The 26,198-nt window shown below is 51.4% G+C and overlaps 1 protein-coding gene across 1 annotated transcript in view; it reads left to right on the top strand.

Annotated features, from left to right (window-relative positions):
* CTR9 (CTR9 component of Paf1/RNA polymerase II complex) overlaps positions 1-22,235 on the top strand; it is a 34,372-nt gene extending 12,137 nt beyond the window's left edge. Inside the window, exons 12-25 of the mRNA XM_075325790.1 lie at positions 8,609-8,792; positions 9,962-10,050; positions 10,133-10,318; positions 10,463-10,550; positions 16,602-16,750; positions 16,849-16,965; positions 17,565-17,710; positions 17,793-17,864; positions 17,941-18,076; positions 18,212-18,352; positions 18,864-19,030; positions 19,334-19,412; positions 19,568-19,683; positions 19,809-22,235. Coding sequence (XP_075181905.1) covers positions 8,609-8,792; positions 9,962-10,050; positions 10,133-10,318; positions 10,463-10,550; positions 16,602-16,750; positions 16,849-16,965; positions 17,565-17,710; positions 17,793-17,864; positions 17,941-18,076; positions 18,212-18,352; positions 18,864-19,030; positions 19,334-19,412; positions 19,568-19,683; positions 19,809-20,202 — 2,064 coding nt within the window. The 3' untranslated portion in view covers positions 20,203-22,235. The remainder of the gene's footprint in view (positions 1-8,608; positions 8,793-9,961; positions 10,051-10,132; positions 10,319-10,462; positions 10,551-16,601; positions 16,751-16,848; positions 16,966-17,564; positions 17,711-17,792; positions 17,865-17,940; positions 18,077-18,211; positions 18,353-18,863; positions 19,031-19,333; positions 19,413-19,567; positions 19,684-19,808) is intronic.
* The last annotated feature ends 3,963 nt before the right edge of the window (positions 22,236-26,198 follow it).

Raw genomic sequence — 26,198 nt, 5'->3', positions numbered from 1 at the left:
TGGGGCCGGTCCAGGAGCGGAAGTGCTCCCAGGTAAGATCTCGGTGCATGGTTCCCCCACAACCGGGGTGTCAGGAAGCCAGGTAGGTCTGCCTGAACCGGCGACTTGGTCAGGAACGGAGGAGGAGCAGGCACGACCCACGGTCGCAGCGGCTGTGGCCGCTGTCACCCGCAGTGGGAGTGCTGGAAGCCAAGGGGCCTCCCGGAGGTCCGATAGCTCTTCCCCTTCTGACCAAGTGGCAGCCGAGTCAGGTGGAGGCCAGGACACAGGTCCCGGGGTACTGACTGAAGATGTGACAGTCTCGTCGATTCTGGCCACATCTAGTCAGGGGTTTCAGGCAGCGTTAGAAGCTGACGACAGCCTGAAAGCTCTTAAGGAGCAGGCGGCACAGCCTCCCTCGGACTCGGACCCGGAGCGAGTGGTCTGGGACCAAGGACGGCTGTACCGGGCCACGGTCCAGCAGGGTTCACCGGAGGCGTGGCCCAGGGACCGACAGTTGGTGGTACCCTATCCGTTCCGGACGGAGTTGTTGCGGATCGCACATGAGATTCCGATGGCCGGACACCTAGGGATCGCTAAGACCAAGGCCAGGTTAAACCAGCATTTCTACTGGCCCAAAATGGGGGCCGATGTGGCTGCCTACTGCCGTTCGTGTGAAACCTGTCAGAGAGTGGGGAAGGCGGGGCCACGCCCCAAAGCCCCACTAGTATCTCTGCCAATCATCGATGAGCCTTTCAGGAGGGTGGCTGTGGATCTGGTCGGCCCGCTGGCCATCCCCAGCAGCTCCGGGAAACGCTTCCTACTGACGGTAGTGGACTATGCCACCCGGTACCCAGAAGCAGTGGCCTTGTCGTCCATTCGGGCTGACAAGGTGGCCACCGCATTGCTGGAGATTTTCTCCCGAGTGGGTTTTCCCCAGGAAATGCTCACTGACCGGGGGACCCAATTCATGTCCCAGCTGATGGAGGCCCTCTGTAAGCAGGTCCAGGTGCGACATCTGGTGGCCAGCCCGTACCATCCACAGACTAATGGCCTGTGCGAGCGGTTCAATGGCACCTTAAAGCAGATGCTTAAGATGTTGGTCGACTCCCATGGGCGTGACTGGGAGCGGTATCTCCCACACCTGTTATTTGCTTACCGGGAGGTTCCACAGGCCTCAACAGGATTCTCACCGTTTGAGCTCCTGTACGGGCGACGTGTGCGGGGCCCCCTGGCTCTGGTGAAAGAGGCTTGGGAAGGGGATTTGGCCACCCCTGGAGTGTCGGTTATCGAGTATGTCATGCGCTTCCGGGACAAAATGCAGGCCTTGACGCAACTGGTACACGACAATATGGCTCAAGCCCAGGCCGATCAGAAGCGTTGGTACGACCAGAACGCTTGTGAGAGGACCTACCAAGTGGGTCAAAAGGTGTGGGTACTGGTCCCCGTACCACAGGACAAGCTTCAGGCAGCCTGGGAAGGCCCATACCTCGTGTACCAGCAGCTCAACCCGGTAACGTACCTGGTCACCCTGGACCCTGCCCGTGGAAGGCGGAAGCCCTTCCATGTGAACATGATGAAGGCACATCATGAGCGGGAGGCGTGTGCGCTCCCCGTGTGCAACCTGCCCGAGGAGGGAGAAGCGGAAACCCTCTTGGATATGCTAGCCCAGGTTAGGGCAGGCGGATCCATTGAGGATGTGGAGGTTGGCCACCAGCTCTTGGAAGACCAACGGTCCCAGCTGTGGGCCACCCTCCTCCCCTTCCGGGGGTTGTTTACCAACCAGCCCGGAAGGACTGACTTGGCTGTCCATCACGTGGACACTGGGGATCATCCCCCGATCCGGCGTTCAGCATATCGGGTCTCCCTGGAGGTGCAGCAACACATGCGCCAGGAGATTGACGAGATGCTGAAGCTGGGGGTGATCCAGGCATCCAACAGCGCTTGGGCCTCGCCTGTAGTCCTCGTCCCTAAGAAGGACCGAACCACTCGGTTCTGCGTGGACTACAGGGGGCTCAATGCGGTCACGGTCGCCGATGCGTACCCAATGCCACGCATCGATGACCTGCTCGATCAGTTGGCCGGGGCTCAGTACCTGACCATCATGGATCTGAGCCGGGGATATTGGCAGATCCCCCTGACTCGCAAGGCCAGGGAACGCTCTGCCTTTATTACCCCATTTGGACTGTACGAGTCCCCGGTGATGCCATTCGGGATGAGGAATGCCCCTGCCACTTTCCAGCGGATGGTCAACACCCTGCTCAAGGGACTTGAAGGGTACGCGGCCGCGTACCTGGATGACATTGCCGTCTTCAGTCCCACCTGGGAGGACCACCTAGAGCATCTAGCACAGGTGCTCAGGCGGATCCACCGGGCAGGTTTGACCATCAAGCCGGGAAAGTGTCAGCTGGCCATGAGCGAGGTCCAGTACCTCGGTCACCGGGTAGGTGGGAGAACACTGAAGCCCGAGCCTGAGAAAGTGGAAGCCATCGCATCCTGGCCCACCCCCAGGACCAAGAAGCAGGTGATGTCCTTCTTGGGGACCGCTGGGTACTATAGGAGGTTTGTTCCATGCTATAGTAGCCTGGCAAAGCCCTTGACGGACCTCACCAAGAAGAAGCTGCCCTCTGCAGTCGATTGGACAATGGACTGCGAGACAGCCTTCCGGGCCCTAAAGGACGCCCTGTCCAGCCCGCCCGTGCTACAGGCAGCTGACTTCACGCGGCCGTTTGTAGTACAGACCGACGCCAGTGACTTCGGCCTCGGTGCGGTGCTCAGCCAGGTGGACTCTGCGAGCCAAGAGCACCCAGTCTTGTACCTGAGCAGGAAGCTGTTACCAAGGGAAGTTGCCTATTCCACGATGGAGAAGGAGTGCCTGGCCATAGTGTGGGCCCTGCAGCGTCTGCAACCCTATCTATACGGGCGCCACTTCATCGTGGAGACGGACCACAATCCCCTCAGCTGGTTGCACACCGTCTCTGGGACGAATGGGCGATTGTTGCGATGGAGCCTTGCGCTCCAGCAATACAACTTCACCATTCGCCACAAAAGGGGCCGTGACCACGGTAACGCAGACGGGCTGTCCCGACAAGGAGAGGTCGCGGACGGGCGCACGGGGGAACACCGGAGTGTGCTGCCCCCTAGCGCCCTCAAAAGGGGGGAGGTGTGAGGCAAATCCCGGGATATGAAGATGAATTATGACTCCAGTCATAATCCCTCATCACTCCCTGGCAGTGCCCCCTCCCTTCTTGTTCTCAGTGTTCCACTTACACCTCCATGGCCATGTCCTGTGATATGGAAATTAGGTGGCTTGGGGACAATGGACACAGGATGACTCCCTGCCGTGACCCTGTATTGGGGGCTGCTAGCTAGTTAGCAAGGCTATGGAAATAGCCAGACAGAACGACTCCAGTAAAAAATGGTTCATATCTCGCAAGCCATATTTCCGATAAATATGGCAACCATAAAAATGGTGTCTCCGCATGCGGACGATGCCGGCACACCCTTTTTATGGGAGCAGGACATTGGGAAATGCCCCAGGCGTGATATCAGCCAATGGGGAACTGGCAGACAGGTCATGAGTCCCCTCGTTCTGTAGCTAAATTCATAACTGTCACAATGAGAGCATTGGCGTCCGCCTACGACGCTCCCAGGCAAAGTTATGGCCCATATTCCATGTTGTGGATTGTCCATAACTCAAGCCAGGGGTGGAGCAGTGCTCCCTCTGAGGTCACTAAGGTAGGAGGGGACCTGGATTTGCCCAGGTTGATAACCCTACTTCGGCCATTTTCCAGTGTTCTTTTCGCTGGGGGCACGTGTAGGAAACATCTGTGGGAAGGATCCTAGAAACCTGGGTACAGCGCCCCCCTGTGGCCAGACGCAACAAGGTAACCGCTGGAACTGTGTATGCCTGTTTGTAACCCATGCTTTGATTGTAACTGTACTCTGACATATGTATATTCTGTAGATTCCCTATTGTATATATTGTAGTTTCTAGTGTGCTTTAGGCTGATTAAATTATATAATTAATCTTGGGCTGTTCTGTTATCTCGATCTTGAATCCCACGTCTGTGTGTTCGGCTAATAGTTACCGTAAATCGGTTGGTGGCAGCGAATTGTGCCAAGGATTATTGTGGGGAGGCCAGTGAGATTCGGGGAGATTTTATATATTCCGCCCGCGGAGGTCGGGGGAATATATACCCTACTCTCACTGGGGACCCTTCAATAATCGGCATAAGTAGTATAGCGGCCTCCTTGCTTATTGTCGGGCAATTCCATAATTGGCCTGACTATAAGAGGGGCGCTAGAGAGCGCGTCACGTGCTCTGTCGGTCGGGAGGTATAAAGGAGGGGTGACCCCCACTTGTTACCCCCCGATTGTGACGTACTGGTAGCCAGCGCGGGGGATTTCTGAGTGACCCCCCCGGTGGTTTGTGACAGCGATATCGCTTGCTTCTCGGCCTCGATACTGTGCTGTTGTGACCTTCCAGGACCTGACGGAGGATCACATGGCCAGAAGCATGTGGTATCTCCGGATGTTGGGAGTATCAGCGCGTATGTGCGATATCGTCAGTGTCTGTGTGTGTGAGTGTATGCGATCGGGTGTGTGTGAGTGTCGGGATCGGGTGTGTGTGAGTGTCGGGATCGGGTGTGTGTGAGTGTCGGGATCGGGTGTGTGTGAGTGTATGCGATCGTGTGTGGGGGTGTCGGCAGAGGAGCACGGCGTGCTGGAGGAGGCTGGGAGCAGAGAGGCTGATCTTGGGGAAGGCTGGGAGGGGCAGGCTGATGCTGGGGGAGACTGGGAGGGGAAGGATGATGCTGGGAGGAGAGAGGCTGATCCTGGGGAAGGCTGGGAAGGGGAGGCTGATGCTGAGGGAGGCTGGAAGGAGAGAGGCTGATGCTGGGGGAGGCTGGAAGGAGAGAGGCTGAGGCTGGGAGGAGAGAGGCTGATGCTGGGGAAGGCTGATGCTGAGGGAGGCTGGGAGGGGAAAGCTGATGCTGGGGAAGGCTGGGAGAGGGAGGCTGATGCTGGGGGAGGCTGGAAGGAGAGAGGCTGATGCTGGGGGAGGCTGGAAGAACAGAGGCTGATGCTGGGGGAGGCTGATGCTGGGGGAGGCTGGAAGAACAGAGGCTGATGCTGGGGGAGGCTGATGCTGGGGGAGGCTGGGAGGAGAGAGGCTGATGCTGGGGAAGGCTGGGAGGAGAGAGGCTGATGCTGGGGACAGAGAGGAGAGGCTGATGCTGGGGACAGAGAGGCTGATGCTGGGGACAGAGAGGCTGATGCTGGGGACAGAGAGGCTGATGCTGGGGACAGAGAGGCTGATGCTGGGGACAGAGAGGCCTATGCTGGGGACAGAGAGGCCGATGCTGGGGACAGAGAGGCTGATGCTGGGGACAGAGAGGCTGATGCTGGGAGAAGAGAGGCTGATGCTGGGAGAAGAGAGGCTGATGCTGGGAGAAGAGAGGCTGATGCTGGGAGAAGAGAGGCTGATGCTGGGAGAAGAGAGGCTGATGCTGGGAGAAGAGAGGCTGATGCTGGGAGAAGAGAGGCTGATGCTGGGAGAAGAGAGGCTGATGCTGGGAGAAGAGAGGCTGATGCTGGGAGAAGAGAGGCTGATGCTGGGAGAAGAGAGGCTGATGCTGGGAGAAGAGAGGCTGATGCTGGGAGAAGAGAGGCTGATGCTGGGAGAAGAGAGGCTGATGCTGGGAGAAGAGAGGCTGATGCTGGGAGAAGAGAGGCTGATGCTGGGAGAAGAGAGGCTGATGCTGGGAGAAGAGAGGCTGATGCTGGGAGAAGAGAGGCTGATGCTGGGAGAAGAGAGGCTGATGCTGGGAGAAGAGAGGCTGATGCTGGGAGAAGAGAGGCTGATGCTGGGAGAAGAGAGGCTGATGCTGGGAGAAGAGAGGCTGATGCTGGGAGAAGAGAGGCTGATGCTGGGAGAAGAGAGGCTGATGCTGGGAGAAGAGAGGCTGATGCTGGGAGAAGAGAGGCTGATGCTGGGAGAAGAGAGGCTGATGCTGGGAGAAGAGAGGCTGATGCTGGGAGAAGAGAGGCTGATGCTGGGAGAAGAGAGGCTGATGCTGGGAGAAGAGAGGCTGATGCTGGGAGAAGAGAGGCTGATGCTGGGAGAAGAGAGGCTGATGCTGGGAGAAGAGAGGCTGATGCTGGGAGAAGAGAGGCTGATGCTGGGAGAAGAGAGGCTGATGCTGGGAGAAGAGAGGCTGATGCTGGGAGAAGAGAGGCTGATGCTGGGAGAAGAGAGGCTGATGCTGGGAGAAGAGAGGCTGATGCTGGGAGAAGAGAGGCTGATGCTGGGAGAAGAGAGGCTGATGCTGGGGACAGAGAGGCTGATGCTGGGGACAGAGAGGCTGATGCTGGGGACAGAGAGGCTGATGCTGGGGACAGAGAGGCTGATGCTGGGGACAGAGAGGCTGATGCTGGGGACAGAGAGGCTGATGCCGGGGACAGAGAGGCTGATGCCGGGGACAGAGAGGCTGATGCCGGGGACAGAGAGGCTGATGCCGGGGACAGAGAGGCTGATGCCGGGGACAGAGAGGCTGATGCCGGGGACAGAGAGGCTGATGCCGGGGACAGAGAGGCTGATGCCGGGGACAGAGAGGCTGATGCCCGGGACAGAGAGGCTGATGCCGGGGACAGAGAGGCTGATGCCGGGGACAGAGAGGCTGATGCCGGGGACAGAGAGGCTGATGCCGGGGACAGAGAGGCTGATGCCGGGGACAGAGAGGCTGATGCCGGGGACAGAGAGGCTGATGCCGGGGACAGAGAGGCTGATGCCGGGGACAGAGAGGCTGATGCCGGGGACAGAGAGGCTGATGCCGGGGACAGAGAGGCTGATGCCGGCGCAGCATGGCGGATGGAGCACGTTTGGGAGTGCGCAGCATGGCGGATGGAGCACGTTTGGGAGTGCGCAGCATGGCGGATGGAGCACGTTTGGGAGTGCGCAGCATGGCGGATGGAGCACGTTTGGGAGTGCGCAGCATGGCGGATGGAGCACGTTTGGGAGTGCGCAGCATGGCGGATGGAGCACGTTTGGGAGTGCGCAGCATGGCGGATGGAGCACGTTTGGGAGTGCGCAGCATGGCGGATGGAGCACGTTTGGGAGTGCGCAGGATGGGAGATGGAGCACGATGGGGGGTGCGCAGGATGGGGGATGGAGCACGATGGGGGGTGCGCAGCATGGGGGATGGAGCACGATGGGGAGTGCGCTGCATGGGGGATGGAGCACGATGGGAAGTGCACACCTCCCCCCAACACACACACACACACGCGCACTGCACAACACACCACACACACACACTGGGAACCACAAACAACTGCCCTACACAGACACCCACACACAGACAACGCTGCACACACAAATATACGCACATACCGCACAACACACACATTGCACAAAACATACCTCCCCCCAAAACACACCACACACACACAAACCGCGCAACACACACACACAACGCTACACACACAGCGCTCCACAAACAACGCAACACACAAACAACACTGCTCTCACCGCCCATCACACCCAGACAACACCCAGAACATGTACAGCGCCTACACAAACACTTGGTAACTACACACAACAACATCTATCTCATATATATATATATATATATATATATATATATATATATATATATATAACAAAAATCATACATGAACTACACAATACGTAAATTCTAGAATACCCGATGCGTAGAATCGGGCCACCTTCTAGTTCTGTATATAAGAGCCCAGATCGCTGTGTAGAACATAAAAAACACGTAATAATACTCAAATCGGTCCCTGCGGTGGATGTGGCTCAGATGGCAGTCTTTGTCCACCGGTGCCGCCTCTTTCGGCCATCTTCGTCTGCCTTCTGAAGCCAGGGTGCATGACGCGTCTACATCATACACACTCGCAGGTCCCGCACATGCGCACTACAATACTTTGATCTGCCCTGCTCAGGACCTCAATGCCGGCGCGTCGGACACGTCATGCACCGCGGCTTCAGAAGGACGACCGAGGCGGCAACAAAGATGGCCGAAAGAGGCGGCACCGGAAGATGAAGACGCCCATCTGAGCCACATCCACCGCAGTGACCTGCTAGGTGAGTATTATAAAGTGTTTTTATGTTCTACACAACGGCCTGGGCTCTTATATACAGCATGCTAGAATGTTGTGTATAAGAGCCCGGTGGTGGTTGGCGCAGTTATTGGGCAAATAAATAGTGTGAGGTTCCCTTTAGAGGGCCAGTTTTGCTCATTGAGCTTCTCTTCGCTGTCAGTGTATGTGGATATGTTTATATTTTGATGGCTTATCCGTCCTGACAGCTGAGGGATTGCTACAGTGTGTCAGTCCAAGACAGAAGTCATTTATATTTAGCTCTTATAGAATTGCCCACATTGATACATTGTACCAAACCTTCAGCTGTGTGAGCAGAACCGGTTCTGTATGAATTGCCTGGGATAGATGTGATCGTCCGGCATCTTCAGGACTATTGACGTCCTGTGATCATTTCTCAGGTCTCTTACTGTTCGGGCTTTTCTCTGTTTGGATGCCTATTAATGGAATTTCAAAATATAGGGTTTGATTATTTTTTTGATCATATATTATGTTTTTGGGTTTACAGAAATACTTCTTGGTTTCCCTGGATCGCGCTAAAGCAGAAGCCGAACACGATGAACATTACTACAGCGCCATCTCTGTCACCACCAACTACAACCTGGCGCGATTGTATGAGGCGCTGTGCGAGTTCCACGAATCCGAGAAGCTGTACAAGAACATCCTGAGGGAACATCCCAACTATGTGGACTGTAAGTTACAGATCGCCATTGCCTTACCTTTTACTAATAGTAGTAGAAACCTAACAGGGAGCCATTGCACCCCATCAACACCCTGCGATCATGTCATAGGACAGGTTAGATGTTGGTTGGACTGTGGTTTCTTTGGTTTCAGCCCTTGGAATCTACAGTATGTCCACCGCCATTAACTTGAGAACGGCGGCAGCTATTGGCATAGAAGTGGTGTCTAGGTATAGTAAAGTAGCCATGCACTATGCAATGAAACCACCAATAGCGCCACCTGGTGGAAAACAACGGAGTTAGCATTTTTTTTTCTCGAAAATGGAACGATATAGAGAAAAAAAAAGTGAATTACAAAATTGTTGGGCATCATCAATTCAATATAAATCGACACCTTGCATACAGTAATGCTATGATATGAAACCCATGATTTCCCCCCCCCCCCCCAAAAACATTGAATGCTGGTCACGCATATGGCGCTCATTTAACTTTGATGCTCAGTAGCCCCCGTCAGCTGCAATGCACATCTGGACTCTGCACAGCATACTGTATCTTGCTGCACGTTGTGCAATATGGTAGGTGACACGTTTGCACAAGCATCTGTGATACGTCGTCGTAGGTCCTGCAATGTTGGTGGAGGGGTCGCATACACCTGCTGTTTGATGTGACCTCACAGAAAGAAGTCCAATGGGGTCAGGTCAGGTGAGCGTGGAGGCCACTCCACGCAGCCACCATACCTAATGACTTGTAGGAAGGTCTCCATGAGGTATCACTTCACGTCCGCAGCCTTGTGAGTTTTACACATTCGAGTCATAGCATTTCTGTATGCAAGGTGTCGATTCGTATTGAATTGATGATGCCCGACAACTTTGTAATTCACTTTTTTTCTCTATGTCTTTCTGCTTTCGAAATAAAAATGCTAATTCCGTTGTTTTCCACCAGGTGGCGCTATAGGTGGTTTCATTGCATAGCACAAGACTACTTTACTATACCTAGACACCACTTCTATGCCTATAGCTGCCGCCGTTAATGGTGGTGGAGACATTGTATATAGGTGACCTCTGCTGCCGTCCTCTCATCTTATGGAGGTACCACCAAGTGTTGTGGCACCAAGACGCTAAACATCTGGGCTCTTCTCTGTTCCTCCACATCACCGGTTTCCTCTTTTTTGCTTTGCTCAGGTTACCTGCGTCTGGGAGCCATGGCCAGAGACAGAGGAAACTTCTACGAGGCCTCAGATTGGTTTAAAGAAGCTCTCCAGATTAACCAGGTAGAGGCCGGTGACCAGTTGCACAGTCTTACTGGTCAAGACTCGGGCTTAGATGTAAGCCGGTCTTCATTGCTGCTCGCAGGATCACCCCGATGCCTGGTCCTTGATTGGAAACCTTCACTTGGCGAAGCAGGAGTGGGGACCCGGACAAAAGAAGTTTGAAAGGATTTTGAAGCAACCGTCCACCCAGAATGACACCTACTCTATGTTGGCACTGGGGAACGTGTGGCTGCAGACACTGCACCAACCCACCCGGGATCGAGAGAAGGTGAGGCCATCATTTGGCCCCCATAGCACACCCCCTATAGCAAATAGCTTCCTAGGTTTTCAGGCACTTGCCTTCCAGTTCAAACCCCGCTACAGAGCTGTATATTGTCCTTATTAGCAAAGATGATTAATCCATCTCCCATAGGAAAAGCGTCACCAGGATCGTGCGCTGGCCATCTACAAGCAGGTGCTGAGAAATGACTCCAAGAATCTGTATGCTGCTAATGGCATCGGTATGTATGGAGGGTATCACTTGTATCAATATGTGCTGATCAGACATTATCCCCCTCTTCCAACATTTACATAAATAGATATCACTGTCTGCATACATTTATCCTGTACTGATCCAGAATTATATATTGTATATACTTCAGAGCTGCACTCACTATTCTGCTGGTGCAATCACTGTGTAAATACATTACATTACTGATCCTGTACTGATCCTGAGTTATATCCTGTATTATACTCCAGAGCTGCACTCACTATTCTGCTGGTACAGTCACTGTGCACATTAGTGATTTCTTTGTCGCTCCATTGGGAGACCCAGACAATTGGGTGTATAGCTTCTGCCTCCGGAGGCCACACAAAGTATTACACTTTAAAAAGTGTAACCCCTCCCCTCTGCCTATACACCCTCCCGTGCATCACGGGCCCATCAGTTTTTGGCTTTGTGTTGAAGGGGGCACACATGCACGCAAGCTCCACATTTTAGTCAGCAGCAGCTGCTGACTTTATCGGATGGAAGAAAAGAGGGCCCCCCACAGGGCCCCCGGCATGCTCCCTTCTCACCCCACTCTGGTCGGCGGTGCTGTTAAGGTTGAGGTACCCATTGCGGGTACATAGGCAGGAGCCACATGCTGTTATTCTTCCCCATCCCTTAGGGGCTCTGGGAGAAGTGGGATCCTAAGCGGTCATCCATGCACTGGGACCGGGCTCCCTCCGCAGCCCCTGGGGGAATCTGACGGACAGGAGATCGGGTATCATCAGGGACAGGCCCTGCTTCTCTGAGGTACTCTGTGTCCCCTTGGGGACGGCGCATAGAGCGCCTGTGTAACAGACGCTGCAGCGGCTGCTGTGTGTTTGGTGTCGCCGGAACTACCGCGCCGACCGCGCCTGTTTGCCGGCCGGGTTACTAACTTTAGTCCCCGGCTTCTGCGGCCTAGTACCGCATACTCCCGGGCCTGCCAGTCAGGGGTAAGGGCGGGACGCTGCACTGGACGTCAGCGGTGAGGGCTGGAGCATACTAGGTATCCTCCTCCCCCCTCACTGAGCACTGTGGGGCACCAGATTCCCGCACTTTCTGAGGCACGCCCACGGCTCCCTCCTCCTCCGAGAACGCTGGCAGCCATTGTTATCAGCACTTCTGCCGGTGGAGAACTTCAGACCGAGCTCCACAGCTCTGGGAGGCCCAGGCAGGGAATCTGGTGGACACACAACCGCTGAGGGCGGTCGGTAAGCCGCACCGGTTTCCAGGTGCTGGCCCCCCCGGGTGCCGAAGAGTATATATATATCCATATACTGTATACATTTGCTCTGTTCGGCCGCATTATTTGCTTTTGGCTATATACCCTCACTGATTGCTCTAAGAGGAGACAACAGCATGTCGTCCGCAAAAAGCAAGGGTGCCAAGGCACAGGCTTATTTTGCAACCTGTACCTCTTGTGCGGCTATGTTACCTGCAGGTTCCACCTACCCTCATTGTGACAATGCTAGGCCCCTGTGGCACTCACTCAGCCGGAACCTCAGCCACGGGTGGGACCCTCGGCCCAGGTAGAACCACCGGCTACCACTGTCCAGGTGGCAGGGACAGAGTTTGCAGTGTTGGCTGAGAAACTTTCTGAGTCGCTTTCACAATCCATGGCTCAGTCTATGGATAGATGGTCTGCTAAGATACTAGAAGCCTTACAGTCCAGACCGATAACACAGGCCCCGGGCACTGTTGAATCATTGCCCCCAGGCCCCCCTCGGGCGGCGCAGCAAAGTGCTCCTGGGGTGACTCCTAGGTCCCACGGTGAGGACTCCGACACGGACCGCAGTCCCAGACCGGCTAAGCGGGCTCGCTGGGAGCTTCCCTCGACTTCATCACACTGCTCAGGGTCTCAGCATGAGGACTCTGGAGGATGAAGCGGAGGTGGCAGATCAGGGCTCTGATCCTGACGCTGCTCTCAATCTTGATACACCTGAAGGGGATGCCATAGTAAATGACCTTATAGCGTCCATCAACCAGGTGCTAGAACTTTCTCCTCCAGCTCCACCGATTGAGGAGTCAGCTTCTCAGCAGGAGAAATTCCAATTTAGGTTTCCCAAACGTACACGGAGTGCGTTTTTCGATCACTCCAACTTCAGAGATGCTGTCCAGAAACACCGAGCATTTCCGGACAAGCGCTTTACTAAGCGCCTTAATGACACACGTTACCCCTTCCCCACTGACGTAGTTAAGTGTTGGGCTCAGTGTCCCAAGGTGGATCCTCCAGTCTCTAGACTGGCGGCTAGATCCATAGTAGCAGTGGCAGATGGTTCATCGCTCAAGGATGCCACTGACAGGCAAATAGAGCTCCTGATGAAATCCATCTATGAAGCTATAGGCGCGTCTTTTGCTCCGGCATTCGCAGCCGTATGGGCACTCCAAGCTATCTCAGCTTGTCTGTCTGAGATTAATGCAGTCACACGTGCCTCTACTCCGCAGGTTGTGTCTTTAACCTCTCAGGCGTCGGCTTTTTCGTCCTACGCCATGAACGCCGTCCTGGACTCTGCGGGCCGTACAGCGGTAGCATCCGCCAATTCAGTGGCAGTTCGCAGGGCCATGTGGCTACGCGAATGGAAGGCAGACTCTGCTTCCAAGAAGTTCTTAACCGGTTTGCCATTTTCTGGCGACCGTCTGTTTGGCGAGCAATTGGATGAAATTATTAAACAGTCCAAGGGAAAGGACTCGTCATTACCCCAGTCCAAACCAAACAGACCTCAGCAACGGAAGATACAACCGAGGTTTCGGTCCTTTCGGCCCTCAGCCAGGTCTCAATTCTCCATCACTACAGACAGGGGTGCAATCTCTCCTTCGAGCCCAGTCTCACCCCTTGAGGCGGCTCATGCACTTCCTAGGGAAGATGGTGGCAGCAATGGAGGCAGTTCCATTTGCGCAGTTTCATCTGCGTCCACTCCAATGGCACATTCTCCGCAAATGGGACAGGAGGTCGACGTCCCTCGACAGGAACGTCTCTCTTTCTCGGGCAGCCAAAGCCTCTCTTCAGTGGTGGCTTCTTCCCACTTCCCTGTCGAAAGGGAAATCCTTCCTGCCCCCATCCTGGGCTGTGGTCACGACGGACGTCCAACAGGCCACAGAAGAGCCAGAGGAACTCTGCTTCATGGAGGTCTAAGTCACGTCCTAAAAAGACCGCCGGAGGAACCGCCCCCAAGGCGGCCTCATCATGAATTTCGGCCTCCTCAAACCGCATCCTCGGTCGGTGGCAGGCTCTCCCGCTTTTGCGACGCCTGGTTCCCACATGTCCAAGACCGATGGGTGAGAGACATTCTGTCTCACGGTTACAGGATAGAGCTCAGCTCTCGTCCTCCGACTCGTTTCTTCAGAACATCTCCGCCCCCAGAGCGAGCCGATGCTCTTTTTCAGGCGGTGAACACTCTGAAGGCAGAAGGAGTGGTGATCCCTGTTCCTCTACAGCAACAGGGTCACGGTTTTTACTCCAACTTGTTTGTGGTGCCAAAAAAGGACAGATCATTCCGTCCCGTTCTGGACCTCAAACTGCTCAACAGACACGTGAAAACCAGACGGTTCCGGATGGAATCTCTCCGCTCCGTCATCGCCTCGATGTCCCAAGGAGACTTCCTAGCATAAATCGACATCAGGGATGCTTATCTCCACGTGCCGATTGCACCAGAGCATCAACGCTTCCTGCGTTTCGCCATCGGAGACGAACACCTTCAGTTTGTGGCACTGCCTTTCGGCCTGGCAACAGCCCCACGGGTCTTCACCAAGGTCATGGCAGCAGTGGTGGCAGTCCTACACTCTCAGGGACACTCGGTGATCCCTTACTTAGACGATCTTCTAGTCAAAGCACCCTCCCGGGTGGCATGCCAACACAGCCTGAACACTGCTCTGGAGACTCTCCAGAGGTTCGGGTGGATCATCAATTTCCCAAAGTCAAATTTGACACCGACAGAATCGCTAACTTACCTCGGGATGGAGTTTCATACTCTCTCAGCGATAGTGAAGCTCCCGCTGGAATGGTCTCTTCACCCGGACGTGTTTCAAGAGATCTGTTGCCGCTGGGGGAAGCCGGACGTCGACCTAATGGCGTCCCGGCACAACAACAAGGCACCCGGCATTCATGGCACGGTCTCAAGATCACAGAGCTCTGGCGGCAGTTGCATTAGTTCAGGATTGGTCGCAGTTTCGACTGCCTTATGTATTTCCCCCTCTGGCACTGCTGCCCAGAGTGTTACGCAAGATCAGGTCCGACTGCCGCCGCGCCATCCTCATCGCCCCAGACTGGCCGAGGAGGTCGTGGTACCCGGATCTGTGGCATCTCACGGTGGGTCAACCATGGGCACTACCAGACCGACCAGACTTGCTGTCTCAAGGGCCTTTTTTCCATCTGAATTCTGCGGCCCTTAACCTGACTGTGTGGCCATTGAGTCCTGGATCCTAGCGTCTTCAGGGTTATCTCAAGAGGTCATTGCCACTATGAGACAGGCCAGGAAACCAACGTCCGCCAAGATCTACCACAGGACGTGGAGGATCTTCTTATCCTGGTGCTCTGATCAGGGTTTTACTCCCTGGCCGTTTGCATTGCCCACTTTTCTGTCTTTCCTTCAATCCGGATTGGACAAGGGTTTGTCTCTCGGCTCTCTCAAGGGACAGGTATCGGCGCTTTCCGTGTTTTTTCAAAAGCGTCTAGCCAGGCTTCCGCAGGTACGCACGTTCCTGCAGGGGGTTTGCCACATAGTCCCACCTTACAAGCGTCTGCTAGAACCCTGGGATCTTAACAGGGTGCTAACGGCTCTTCAGAAACCTCCTTTCGAGCCGATGAGGGATGTTTCTCTTTCACGCCTTTCGCAGAAGGTGGTCTTCCTAGTGGCAGTCACATCACTTCGGAGAGTGTCTGAGCTAGCAGCGCTGTCATGCAAAGCCCCCTTCCTGGTGTTTCACCAGGATAAGGTGGTTCTGCGTCCGGTCCCGGAATTTCTCCCTAAGGTGGTATCCCCTTTTCATCTCAATCAGGATATCTCCTTACCTTCTTTTTGTCCCAATCCAGTTCACCAATGTGAAAAGGATTTGCACTTGTTAGATCTCGTGAGAGCACTCCGACTCTACATTTCTCGTACGGCGCCCCTGCGCCGCTCGGATGCGCTCTTTGTCCTTGTCGCTGGCCAGCGTAAGGGGTCGCAGGCTTCCAAGTCAACCTTGGCTCGGTGGATCAAGGAACCGATTCTTGAAGCCTACCGTTCTTCTGGGCTTCCGGTTCCTTCAGGGCTGAAAGCCCATTCTACCAGAGCCGTGGGTGCGTCCTGGGCATTGCGGCACCAGGCTACGGCTCAGCAGGTGTCAGGCGGCTACCTGGTCGAGTCTGCACACTTTCACGAAACACTATCGGTGCATGCCTATGCTTCGGCAGATGCCAGCCTAGGTAGGCGAGTCCTTCAGGCGGCGGTTGACCACCTGTAGGAGGGGGCCGTTTTACGGCTCTTTTTATCGAGGTATTCTTTTACCCACCCAGGGACTGCTTTTGGACGTCCCAATTGTCTGGGTCTCCCAATGGAGCGCCAAAGAAGGGAATTTTGTTTACTTACCGTAAATTCCTTTTCTTCTAGCTCCTATTGGGAGACCCAGCACCCGCCCCTGTGCCCTTCGGGCTGTTTATTCTTTTGTGTACACATGTTGTTCATGTTGAATTGTTCTTTGGTTCATGGTTTCAGTTCTCCGAACATCCTTCGGATTGAGTTTACCTCAGACCAATCTATAAGTTTCCTCCTTCCTGCTTTGGCACCAAAACTGATGGGCCCGTGATGCACGGGAGGGTGTATAGGCAGAGGGGAGGGGTTACACTTTTGAGTGTAATACTTTGTGTGGCCTCCGGAGGCAGAAGCTATACACCCCAATTGTCTGGGTCTCCCAATAGAAGCTAGAAGAAAAGGAATTTATGGTAAGTAAACAAAATTCCCTTCTTTTAACTCCAAATTAGGACATTAATTCTGCTTAACTGTAAAATGGAGGTCAGTGGTGGACACATAATTGACGAAGGGTCACATATTTACAATTTTTATTTAAGGGGCTGTACTGGCGCACAAAGGATACGTGCGAGAAGCTCGTGACGTATTTGCCCAGGTCAGAGAGGCCACCGCTGAGATCAGTGACGTGTGGCTGAACTTGGCGCATATCTACGTGGAGCAGAAGCAGTATATCAGCGCTGTGCAGATGGTGGGTACAGAACCTCTTGAGTTTTTCTCTTCTTACTGTCCACATATGACCAAGCCGGACATCGGAGGTGACTGTGTCTTGCTTTATTACCTCCACAGTATGAAAACTGCCTGCGCAAATTCTACAAGCACCAGAACACGGAGGTCCTGCTGTACTTGGCGCGAGCCTTATTCAAATGCGGGAAACTGCAGGAGTGCAAGCAGATTCTGCTGAAGGTGAGTACCAGTGATGATGTGGCCGTGGGGATGCCGCCGGCTTGCGGGCGTGTGGGGGGATGCCGCGGGCGTGTGGGGGGGATGCCGCCGGCTTGCGGGCGTGTAAGGGGATGCCGCCGGCTTGCGGGCGTGTGGGGGATACCACCGGTTTGCTGCAGTGGGGGGATGCTGCGGGCTTGCGGCAGTGGGGGCATGCTGTCGGCGTGGGGGATGCTGCTGGCTGCCCAAATTTTTTATGCTTATTCATTTCAGTTCTTTACTTTTCATCTGTTTCCATTCCCTGACAGCAAGCTTTCATTGTTTTGTATTCCTGATGTTCCCATCCTCATTATTTCTAACAAAGGCCAAATTCAGACGTCCGTGCCCGGACCTTGGCGTACAGACTGGTCACAGGTCTCCTGACCACTGATGGTCATGTATGTCTAGGTGACCCTTGGCCAGTCCGTACTTGCACCGTATTTCACAGGCATCTGAATTCTGCTGTTATCAGGTGTCGGCCATGTCTGCAAGTTCTTGATGATCCATGCAGCTATGTGACCAGGTCAGGACGGGTTCTCACTCCCTGATTCTTGCTTTGCTCTCCGCCCCCGATCCTGCAGGCTCGCCACGTGGCCCCTAATGACACAGTTCTCATGTTTAACGTGGCCCTGGTGCTGCAGAGACTCGCTACATCAGTGCTGAAGGACGAGAAGAGTAACCTGAAGGAAGTACTGAACGCTGTCAAAGAACTGGAACTCGCCCACCGGTGAGAGGGACACGGCCACCTGGCGGCTCCTCCATGTTGGGGACGTGGTGCCTCTTCTGACCTCCTGCTGTTTCTTCTTCAGATATTTCAATTACTTGAGTAAAGTTGGAGACAAGATGAGGTTTGATTTGGCCCTCGCAGCGTCTGAGGCCAGGTACGTGCTGCGGGGATGGACCATGACTCGTGGATGTGGTTTGCTGCCTCGTTGTAACCGGCTGTCCCCATTGTAGGCAATGCTCTGACCTTCTGAGTCAGGCTCAATATCACGTGGCCCGAGCTCGCAAACAGGACGAGGAGGAGAAGGAGCTGCGAGCCAAGCAAGAGCAGGAGAAGGAGGTTCTGCGCCAGAAGCTGATGAAGGAACAGGTGGGTGTGCTTGGCCTCGTTAAGCAACCAAGAGTGGGGAGCCTGGGAGGGCAGAGGGGGGACGGCCATTCACGAGCTTGTTGTGTTGGTAAATTATTGCCAGGTCCTTGATCCATCACTTATAAACCTTTTCAGGAAGAGAAACGTCTCAAAGAAATCGAGGAGCAGAAGAAACTCCTGGAGCAGAGAGCGCAGTATGTGGAGAAGACCAAGAACATCCTCCAGTTCACTGGGGAGATGGAGACTCCAAAAGAGAAGAAGCGAGGAGGCGGCCGGGTGAGTCTTGTGTGTGTGCAGGGCTGGATGGCACGTGATGCCCACCCTGATGTACGTGATCTGTGGGTAGCATTGGGCTCTGCTATACGCGTGTCCTGCCAGTTCTGGGTAGCATTGGGCTCTGTTATACGTGTGTCCTGCCAGTTCTGGGTAGCATTGGGCTCTGTTATACGTGTGTCCTGCCAGTTCTGGGTAGCGCTGAGCTCTGCTATACGCGTGTCCTGGCAGTTCTGGGTAGCATTGGGCTCTGCTATATGTGTGTCCTGCCGGCTCTGGGCAGTGCTGAGCTCTCCTATACGCGTGTCCTGCCCCGGCTCTGGCAGCATCGGGCTCTGCTATGCGCGTGTACTGCCGGCTCTGGCAGCATCGGGCTCTGCTATGCGCGTGTCCTGCCGCCACTGAGGCTCTGCTGTACATGAACGGTCGGCAGCACCAGACTCTTCTGCACTTGAACTTTGGACTCTGGGCAGCAGTGGACATGACAATATTCATGTTGTTCTTTCCCCTATAGCGTTCCAAAAAGAACGGAGAATTTGAGGAGTTTGTCAATGATGACTCTGATGAGGACCTGCCTGTAAAAAAGAAGAGGAAGAGGAAGGGTGGTGGAAGCAGCAGCGGAGGAGAGCAGGAGGGAGGAGATGAGAATGAAGGAGAGAAGAAGAAAAAGCGAAGGAAGAGGTGAGTTCTGCGGTGCACGCCCAACACCGCTTCTAGGAAAACCCTGTAGTCGTACTTTGCAGTTTAATCTATCCCTTACCGAGTTCCTTCAGTCTTTGGAAAAGCTGGGTGTGTGACCCCCAATATGGCGTCTGTTCTAACGCCTACAAGTGTTCGCAATGTCTTCCTCACACTTATCAACCACAAGAGCGGTTTCTCAGCAGAGAAAGTTGCCTTTCAGACATGTGGAAAAGCTGTGTGACGACCCCTGTGATTGTAGTATTACCAGTCACTCAGCTTTCTTGCCCACTTTCTTCCCATCAGGCCACAGAAGTCCGGCGATGGCTCAGATGATGATGAGGAGCAACGTCCCCGTGCCAAAAAGAGACCACCGAAGAAAACGGTAAGGCCTACTTTTAACACTGTCTGCTCCCAGCGCATTTATTGACCTCTTCTTCCACATAGGGTTATGTTGTGCCCCCCACCGCTCTGGGGTCCTAATGTCCTCTCCATATTTTTTTTTTTTTTTTTTTTTTATCCTTTTTTTTTTTTTCTCAGCCGGCCAAAGTGGAAAGAACTCCGGCTTCCATGAAAGGGAAAATAAAGTCAAAAGCCATGATCTCCTCCAGCGATGACTCTTCAGACGAGGACAAACTCAAAATTGCTGATGAAGGGTAAGAGTGACTTTAAATTGTTCACCTTCTTCCCGTGAACACTTTGACTATGCTCTCAAATTTCACTTTCCATTGTCGGAGGTGATTTTTTTTTCGTGTTTTTTACTAAATTTTTGTGTTTTTAGAAACGTCCAAAACAGTAACAGCGACTCAGACATCGACACGCAACCCGCCAAGAAACGCATAATGTCCGACAGCGATTCTGACGGCGGACGCAAATCCGGAAGCGACGCAGGCAGCGTCCAGAGATCGCAACAGTCCGGCGACGAATCTGACGACAACACCACCTGGGCGCGGAAGAGGCAGAGAACAGATTCCGGATCAGATAACGAATCCGTCCAGTCCCGGCACAGCAGATCCGGAGCGTCGGATAACGAGTCACGTGCCGCTTCCCGGAGTCCAGAGTCAGACAGAGAGTCCGGCAACGAGGGATCCGCCAGAGGATCCGGAAACGAGTCTGAACCCGAAGCCTCCAACAACGAGAAGTCCGAGCGCGGATCTGACGACGAAAGCGACTAAATGTGAAACTTTCAATATTTAATGTAAATAAAGCACAAACTTCCCCCAAAAAAATATGGAATTTTCTAAACCGTGAATAAATGGTTTTCAGCGGTAAACTTGACGCTGCTACTTTTGGCATTTTGTAAAATCGCAGTGTTATTACGCCTGACCTGACGACCGCGACTGTTAGTTCAGCAGTTTTCGATCCTTCTGCTTCTTTTTTTTTTTTTTTTTCCTTTGGGCCGATCTCTAAATTTAATGACTTTTTTTTTTTTTGTTTTTTTTTTAGGGTTGTCACATATAAAATGTAGAATTATTATTATTTTTTTTTTTTTCTTCTTAGGGGGCCAGTCTATAAACTTAATGACCTTTTTTTTAGGGTTGTCACATAAATTGTAGAATTATTTTTTTTTTCTTAGGGGGCCGATCTCTAAATTTAATAACTTTTTTTTTTTTCTTTTCAGGGTTGTCACATTAAAATGTAGAATTTTATATATTTTTTTTTTTTAGGTGAAAATCTACTTCTGAACTTTGTTTAATCAGTTAAAAAAAACCCATACCTTTATAATATTGAGTAAGTGCAAATGTTTTGCTTTTCCTTTCATTCATTGTCTTCTCCAGTCACATCCAGAGTTGAGGGGTTTCGTCGCAGTTCAGACCTGCGCTCTGCAGCTGTGCGGTCACAACCTTGGTACTTTGTGATTTCAGCTCTGAATGTGACGGGAGCTTGTGCTCATGATGAAAAATAAAACTGTTACTTGGCCTTTACTGTAACATATAGCGGAGCTTTTACTATGAAATTCTTCTTCTCGTCTTCATACAATGGGTACTGTTGGATAGAGGTTGTAAATACAAGCTATTTTGCAATTTACTCCTTATTAAAATTCTAAGTCGTTCTTGAGAAAGTAACATGTTCCGTTTTTGTTTACAGCTCGTTGCCTTGGTGACTGACCACTAGACCGTAGAACATGTGCAGTGCTTACAAGCTCTTTTCTATTGAGCTTGTAAGCGTTGTTTTGAAATGGCCTGGAGCGCCTTTACCATCTAATTCTGGCCAGCTTAAGCATGGTACTTACAATTATGACAGCAGCAGTGGTCGGTTTCTTAGGCAACGAACTGTAAACAAAGCAAAATTGGTAATATCTCAAAAACTGAAGCAAATTTTATTAGTAAATGGCACAAAAGCAATTTTTGCAAGCTCTTGCTGTAATAAACCAACTTGCCAAGGTGACTATAGACTGTAGGAGCCTCAAGCATTTGCCTACAATATCCCTTTAAGAAGACTTTGCTGGAAGCTGGTGAATGTGCATCTCCCCTGACTCCTTTAAAGGGAATCTGTCACCAGGATTTTGCCACCTAATCTTGAGAGCAGCATAATGTAGGGGCAGAGATCCTGATTCCAGCGATGTGTCACTTACTGGGCTGCTTAGTGTAGTTTTGCTAAAATCACTGTTTTATCAGTAGTAGATTATCATTACAGGACTACTTGGCGTGCTGCAGGTAGTCCAGTATATTCATGAGCTCTGTATAACTGCTAGGTCTGCAGCAGAGAAAACATTGATTTTATCGAAATGACAGCAAATAGCTCAGTAAGTGACACATCGCTGGAATCAGGGTCTCTATCTCTACATTATGCTGCTGTCAGATGGGGGAGCAAAAACCTGGTGACAGAGACCCTTTAACACTCTGCAGACACTTAGCCTGGTGTCAGAATGTATTGCAAGAATTATATTGGATAATCGGTAAATTGACTGAGTAATATTGAGTTCTATGTACTGCCAACTCACCAAATCCCTACTAATAAAAAAAAAAAAAATAATAGAAAAAATGTCCTTGTCCATAGGAGATATTGCGATGTTGATGTATTTTTTTTATTTGTAGTCTGATTTACTTGTTTAATAATAATTTTTCTTTTTTTTTTGTCCCTTTGTGGAAATCTCTTGCTTTGAACGTTCTCTTCACAATATATCCCTGTGGAAACTTTGTTTAAAGGGAAAAAAAAAAGTTCTAATTTCCATAAGCCTGTAAAAAGTTGTTCTTTAATAAATAATGTGAGAATATTTGTTGGCTTTTTCTATTGTGGTTCTGGGAGCTGATAAGGAATGAAGGGGGCTGTATTCATTGACAACCGACAGGTTCAAAAGTAAAAACAGATATGGAATAATATATAGCAATGAGGAAGCTGAAATTGCTGGATGATTTTAGCTGTGAGTGCAGCTCTGGAGTGTAGTACAGTATAGGATAAGTAATGTAATGTTTATACACAGTGACTGCATCAGCAGAATAGCGAGTGCAGCTCTGGAGTATAATACAGGAGGTAACTCAGGGTCAGTACAGGATAAGTAATGTAATGTATGTACACAGTGACTGCACCAGCAGAATAGTGAATGCAGCTCTGGAGTATAATACAGGATGTAACTCAGGGCCAGTACAGGATAAGTAATGTATGTACACAGTGACTCCTCCAGCAGAATAGTGAGTGCAGCTCTGGGGTATAATATAGAATGTAACTCCGGATCAGTAATGTGTGTACACAGTGACTGCACCAGCAGAACAGAGTGCAGCTCTGGGGTATAATATAGAATGTAACTCCGGATCAGTAATGTGTGTACACAGTGACTGCACCAGCAGAAGAGAGTGCAGCTCTAGGGTAGAACATAGGATGTAACTCAGGAGCAGTAGAGGATAAGTAATGTTATGTACAATGGAGATCAGTGTCACGACATTGAAGAGCATTTGGACTGAAAGCCCGCTCTGCAATGACCAAACCTTTCATTAGCAGAAAGAATCAAAAGGCTAGACTGCCCTTATTGAGGAGCATGTTAGGAAACCTGCTCCACAGTTTATTTTAGTGATGAAAGCAAGTTTAATTTATTTGGCTCTGGTGGGAAACATTATTTCTTTGACAAAATAGGGAAAGACTTGAACCCAAAGTGTGTAAAGAAGTCGGTGAAAGTTGGTGGAGGACGTGTTATGGTTTGGGGAAGGTTTTCTTCAGCAGGAGATGGACTTCTCATACAGCTACATGGCAGGATGAATGCAAGTGTGGATCAGAACCACCTTCAACAACACGCGGCTCCTTACTTGCATTCATCACTCAATCAGCCAACAATTTTCATGCAGGACAATGCCCCCTGTCACACAGCAAAATGGGTAAAGCAGCTCATGGAAACAATGAAAAGGTCACAGCCCAGAGTCCTGATCTAAACCCAATAGAAAACCTCTGGAAAATCCTTGGTGACAACGTTATGGCCAAGAAACCCACAACAGTTAAAGTGTGGAAGAAGAGTGGGCCAAAATCCCACCAGAGCAGTGTGAGAGACTAGTGATGTCCTGTGGCTGCAGATGTGCTGACGTCATTCACAGCGACGGCCGGTGCACGTCCTACTGATTGTGACTGTTGTTACCTGCATCTGTCTCTGTGCTACAGTCATTGCTGTTCTCTAATTATGATCATCACGTTTTGGGCAAAATAAACCCCTTCAAATGCTCCTCAATGTAGTTTACATTATTTCTGAAAGAAAAAAAAGCAAGTGACCACACATTGCTCTCTAATTTTCATCTCCAGTGTATTTCTTTCTGAAAATTATTGCAATTCCACTGTTTGTTATACGCTTATTTCCGTTGTGTGAATTCGGATAACTCAAACAGAAAAAAGGCAAATTAGATATTTCTCCCAAAACTTCAGAAATGGTCCATACAAACTACCGTAGTTGTCGCCCTCAACATATTTGGTTGCATGCCCTTCAGAAGAAATAACTGCAGTCAATCGCTTCCTATAATCATGTGTCTTACACCACTCTGTGTCGTCTCTATAGAGGGGAGGAATCTTCCTTTAATATATGTGGATAATTGTCAAAATATTTGGGAATAGTTTGATGTCCGTGTTCACTAGCGGTTCGGTTCTGTGGCAGTAACTAGTGCAGAGTCTTCTTTACCTTTCTTTCCAATGGCCGACACATGCGCATGAATCAGACATGGAGGCCTTGAAACCTCCTTAGGGTACAGTCTCACTAAACGACGTACCAGCGATTCCGACTACAATACGACCTGGTCAGGATCGCTGGTGTACATGGTCGCTGCTGAGCTGTCAATCAGGCAGATCTCACCAGCGACTCTGCGCTTCGTAACCAAAGTACACATCGGGTTACTAAGCAAAGCGCTTTGCTTAGTTACCCGATATTTACCCTGGTTATGAGTGCAGGGAGCCAGCGCCTGCAGCCTATAAGCGTGTACGCTGGTAACCAGAGTAAATATCGGGTAACCAAGCAAAGCGCTTTGCTTGGTTACCCGATGTTTACCCTGGTTATAAGGGTACACTGCTTAGCGCTGGCTCCCTGAACACGTAGCCAGGGTAAATATCAGGTAACCCAGCAAAGCGCCTTGCTTGGTTACCGGATATTTACCTTGGTGACCAGCGTACACCGCTTGGCGCTGGCTCCTTGCACACGTAGCCAGGGTAAATATCGGGTAACTAAGCAAAGCGCTTTGCTTAGTTACCTGATATTTACCTTGGTTACCAGGGTACACCGCTTAGCGCTAGCTCCCTGCACATGTAACCAGGGTACACATCAGTTAACTAAGCAAAATTACCCGATATTTACCTTGGTTACCAGCGTACGCTGCTTACACAGAGTCGGTGCTCGTTGGTCTCCCACCGTCAAACGCCAATGTGTGATGCACAACGGGAGACCAACGAGCAAAAAATGAACCAGAACAGTGTGTAACGATCAGCGATTTCACAGCAGGGGCCAGGTCGCTGCTTAGTGTCACACACAGCGAGATCGCTGATGAGGTCACTGGTGCGTCACAAAACCTGTGATTCAGCAGCGATCTCGCTATGTGATAAGTAGCCCTTAAGGTACCCTGGTTGTCTGGGTCAGAGACAGCCTTGGTCCTGATCGATTCCTCAAGTGTAGGAGAGGATCTCTTGGTATTGTTGGGTTTTGTGCCCTGAGCTATAAATCTACCATGGATGTCGCCCTTGTGTTCTAAATTAGAGGATTTAAATGGAGTCCCTACTAGTACCGTAGTGAGAAAACCTCCCCAATCTTTCTAGAGAGCGTCTCGTCCAGAATAGATTTGCCAAGGCGTAAAGCCCACCAAGGGAGCCATGGACCCTCCAGGATGATGGACAGATAAATGGGGTAATTATTGGAAACGTTTGAGGTGTCCATAGTGTAATCTTGCCCCAACTGTAGATTGTTGGAAAAAAAAATGGATCCTTATGTAGCATGTGTGGTGGATTCTGTACCCTAAGGAGAAAGATTTTACCAAACATCCAGACACCGATGATGCATTATTCCCAGTTTCGTGTTATCAATGTCACTTCAGGGAAAGTTTGAATGGAAACCTGATGTGTTGATAAGGTGGAAGTTTAGCTCAGTATACAGTGTGTCCACCCATATCCTGTCCACCGCCATTAACTTGAGAACGGCGGCAGCTATAGGCATAGAAGAGGTGTCTAGGTATAGTAAAGTATCCATGCGCTACACAATGAAACCACCTATAGCGCCACCTGGTGGAAAACAACGGAGTTAGCATTTTTATCTCGAAAACGGAACGAGGTAGAGAAAAAAAGTGAATTACAAAGTTGTAGGGCATCATCAATTCAATATGAATGGACACCTTGCATACAGAAATGCTATGATTAGAACGTGTAAAACTCACAAGGCTGCGGACATGAGGCGATACCTCATGGAGACCTTCCTACAAGTCATTGGGTATGGTGGCTGTGTGGAGTGGCCTCCACTCTCACCTGACCTGACCCCATTGGACTTCTTTCTGTGAGGTCACATCAAACAGCAGGTGTATGCGACCCCTCCACAAACATTGCAAGACCTACGACGACGTGTCACAGATGCTTGTGCAAACGTGTCACCTACCATATTGCACAACGTGCAGCAAGATACAGTATGCTGTGCAGAGTCCAGATGTGCATTGCAGCTGACGGGGGCCACTTTGAGCATCAAAGTTAAATGAGCGCCATATGCATGACCATCATTCAATGTTTT

This window comes from Anomaloglossus baeobatrachus, chromosome 10 (genome assembly GCF_048569485.1).
Source record: "Anomaloglossus baeobatrachus isolate aAnoBae1 chromosome 10, aAnoBae1.hap1, whole genome shotgun sequence".
Taxonomy (NCBI): domain Eukaryota; kingdom Metazoa; phylum Chordata; class Amphibia; order Anura; family Aromobatidae; genus Anomaloglossus; species Anomaloglossus baeobatrachus.
Note: the sequence above shows the minus strand (reverse complement) of the source record. Positions and strands in the feature narration are given on the sequence as shown.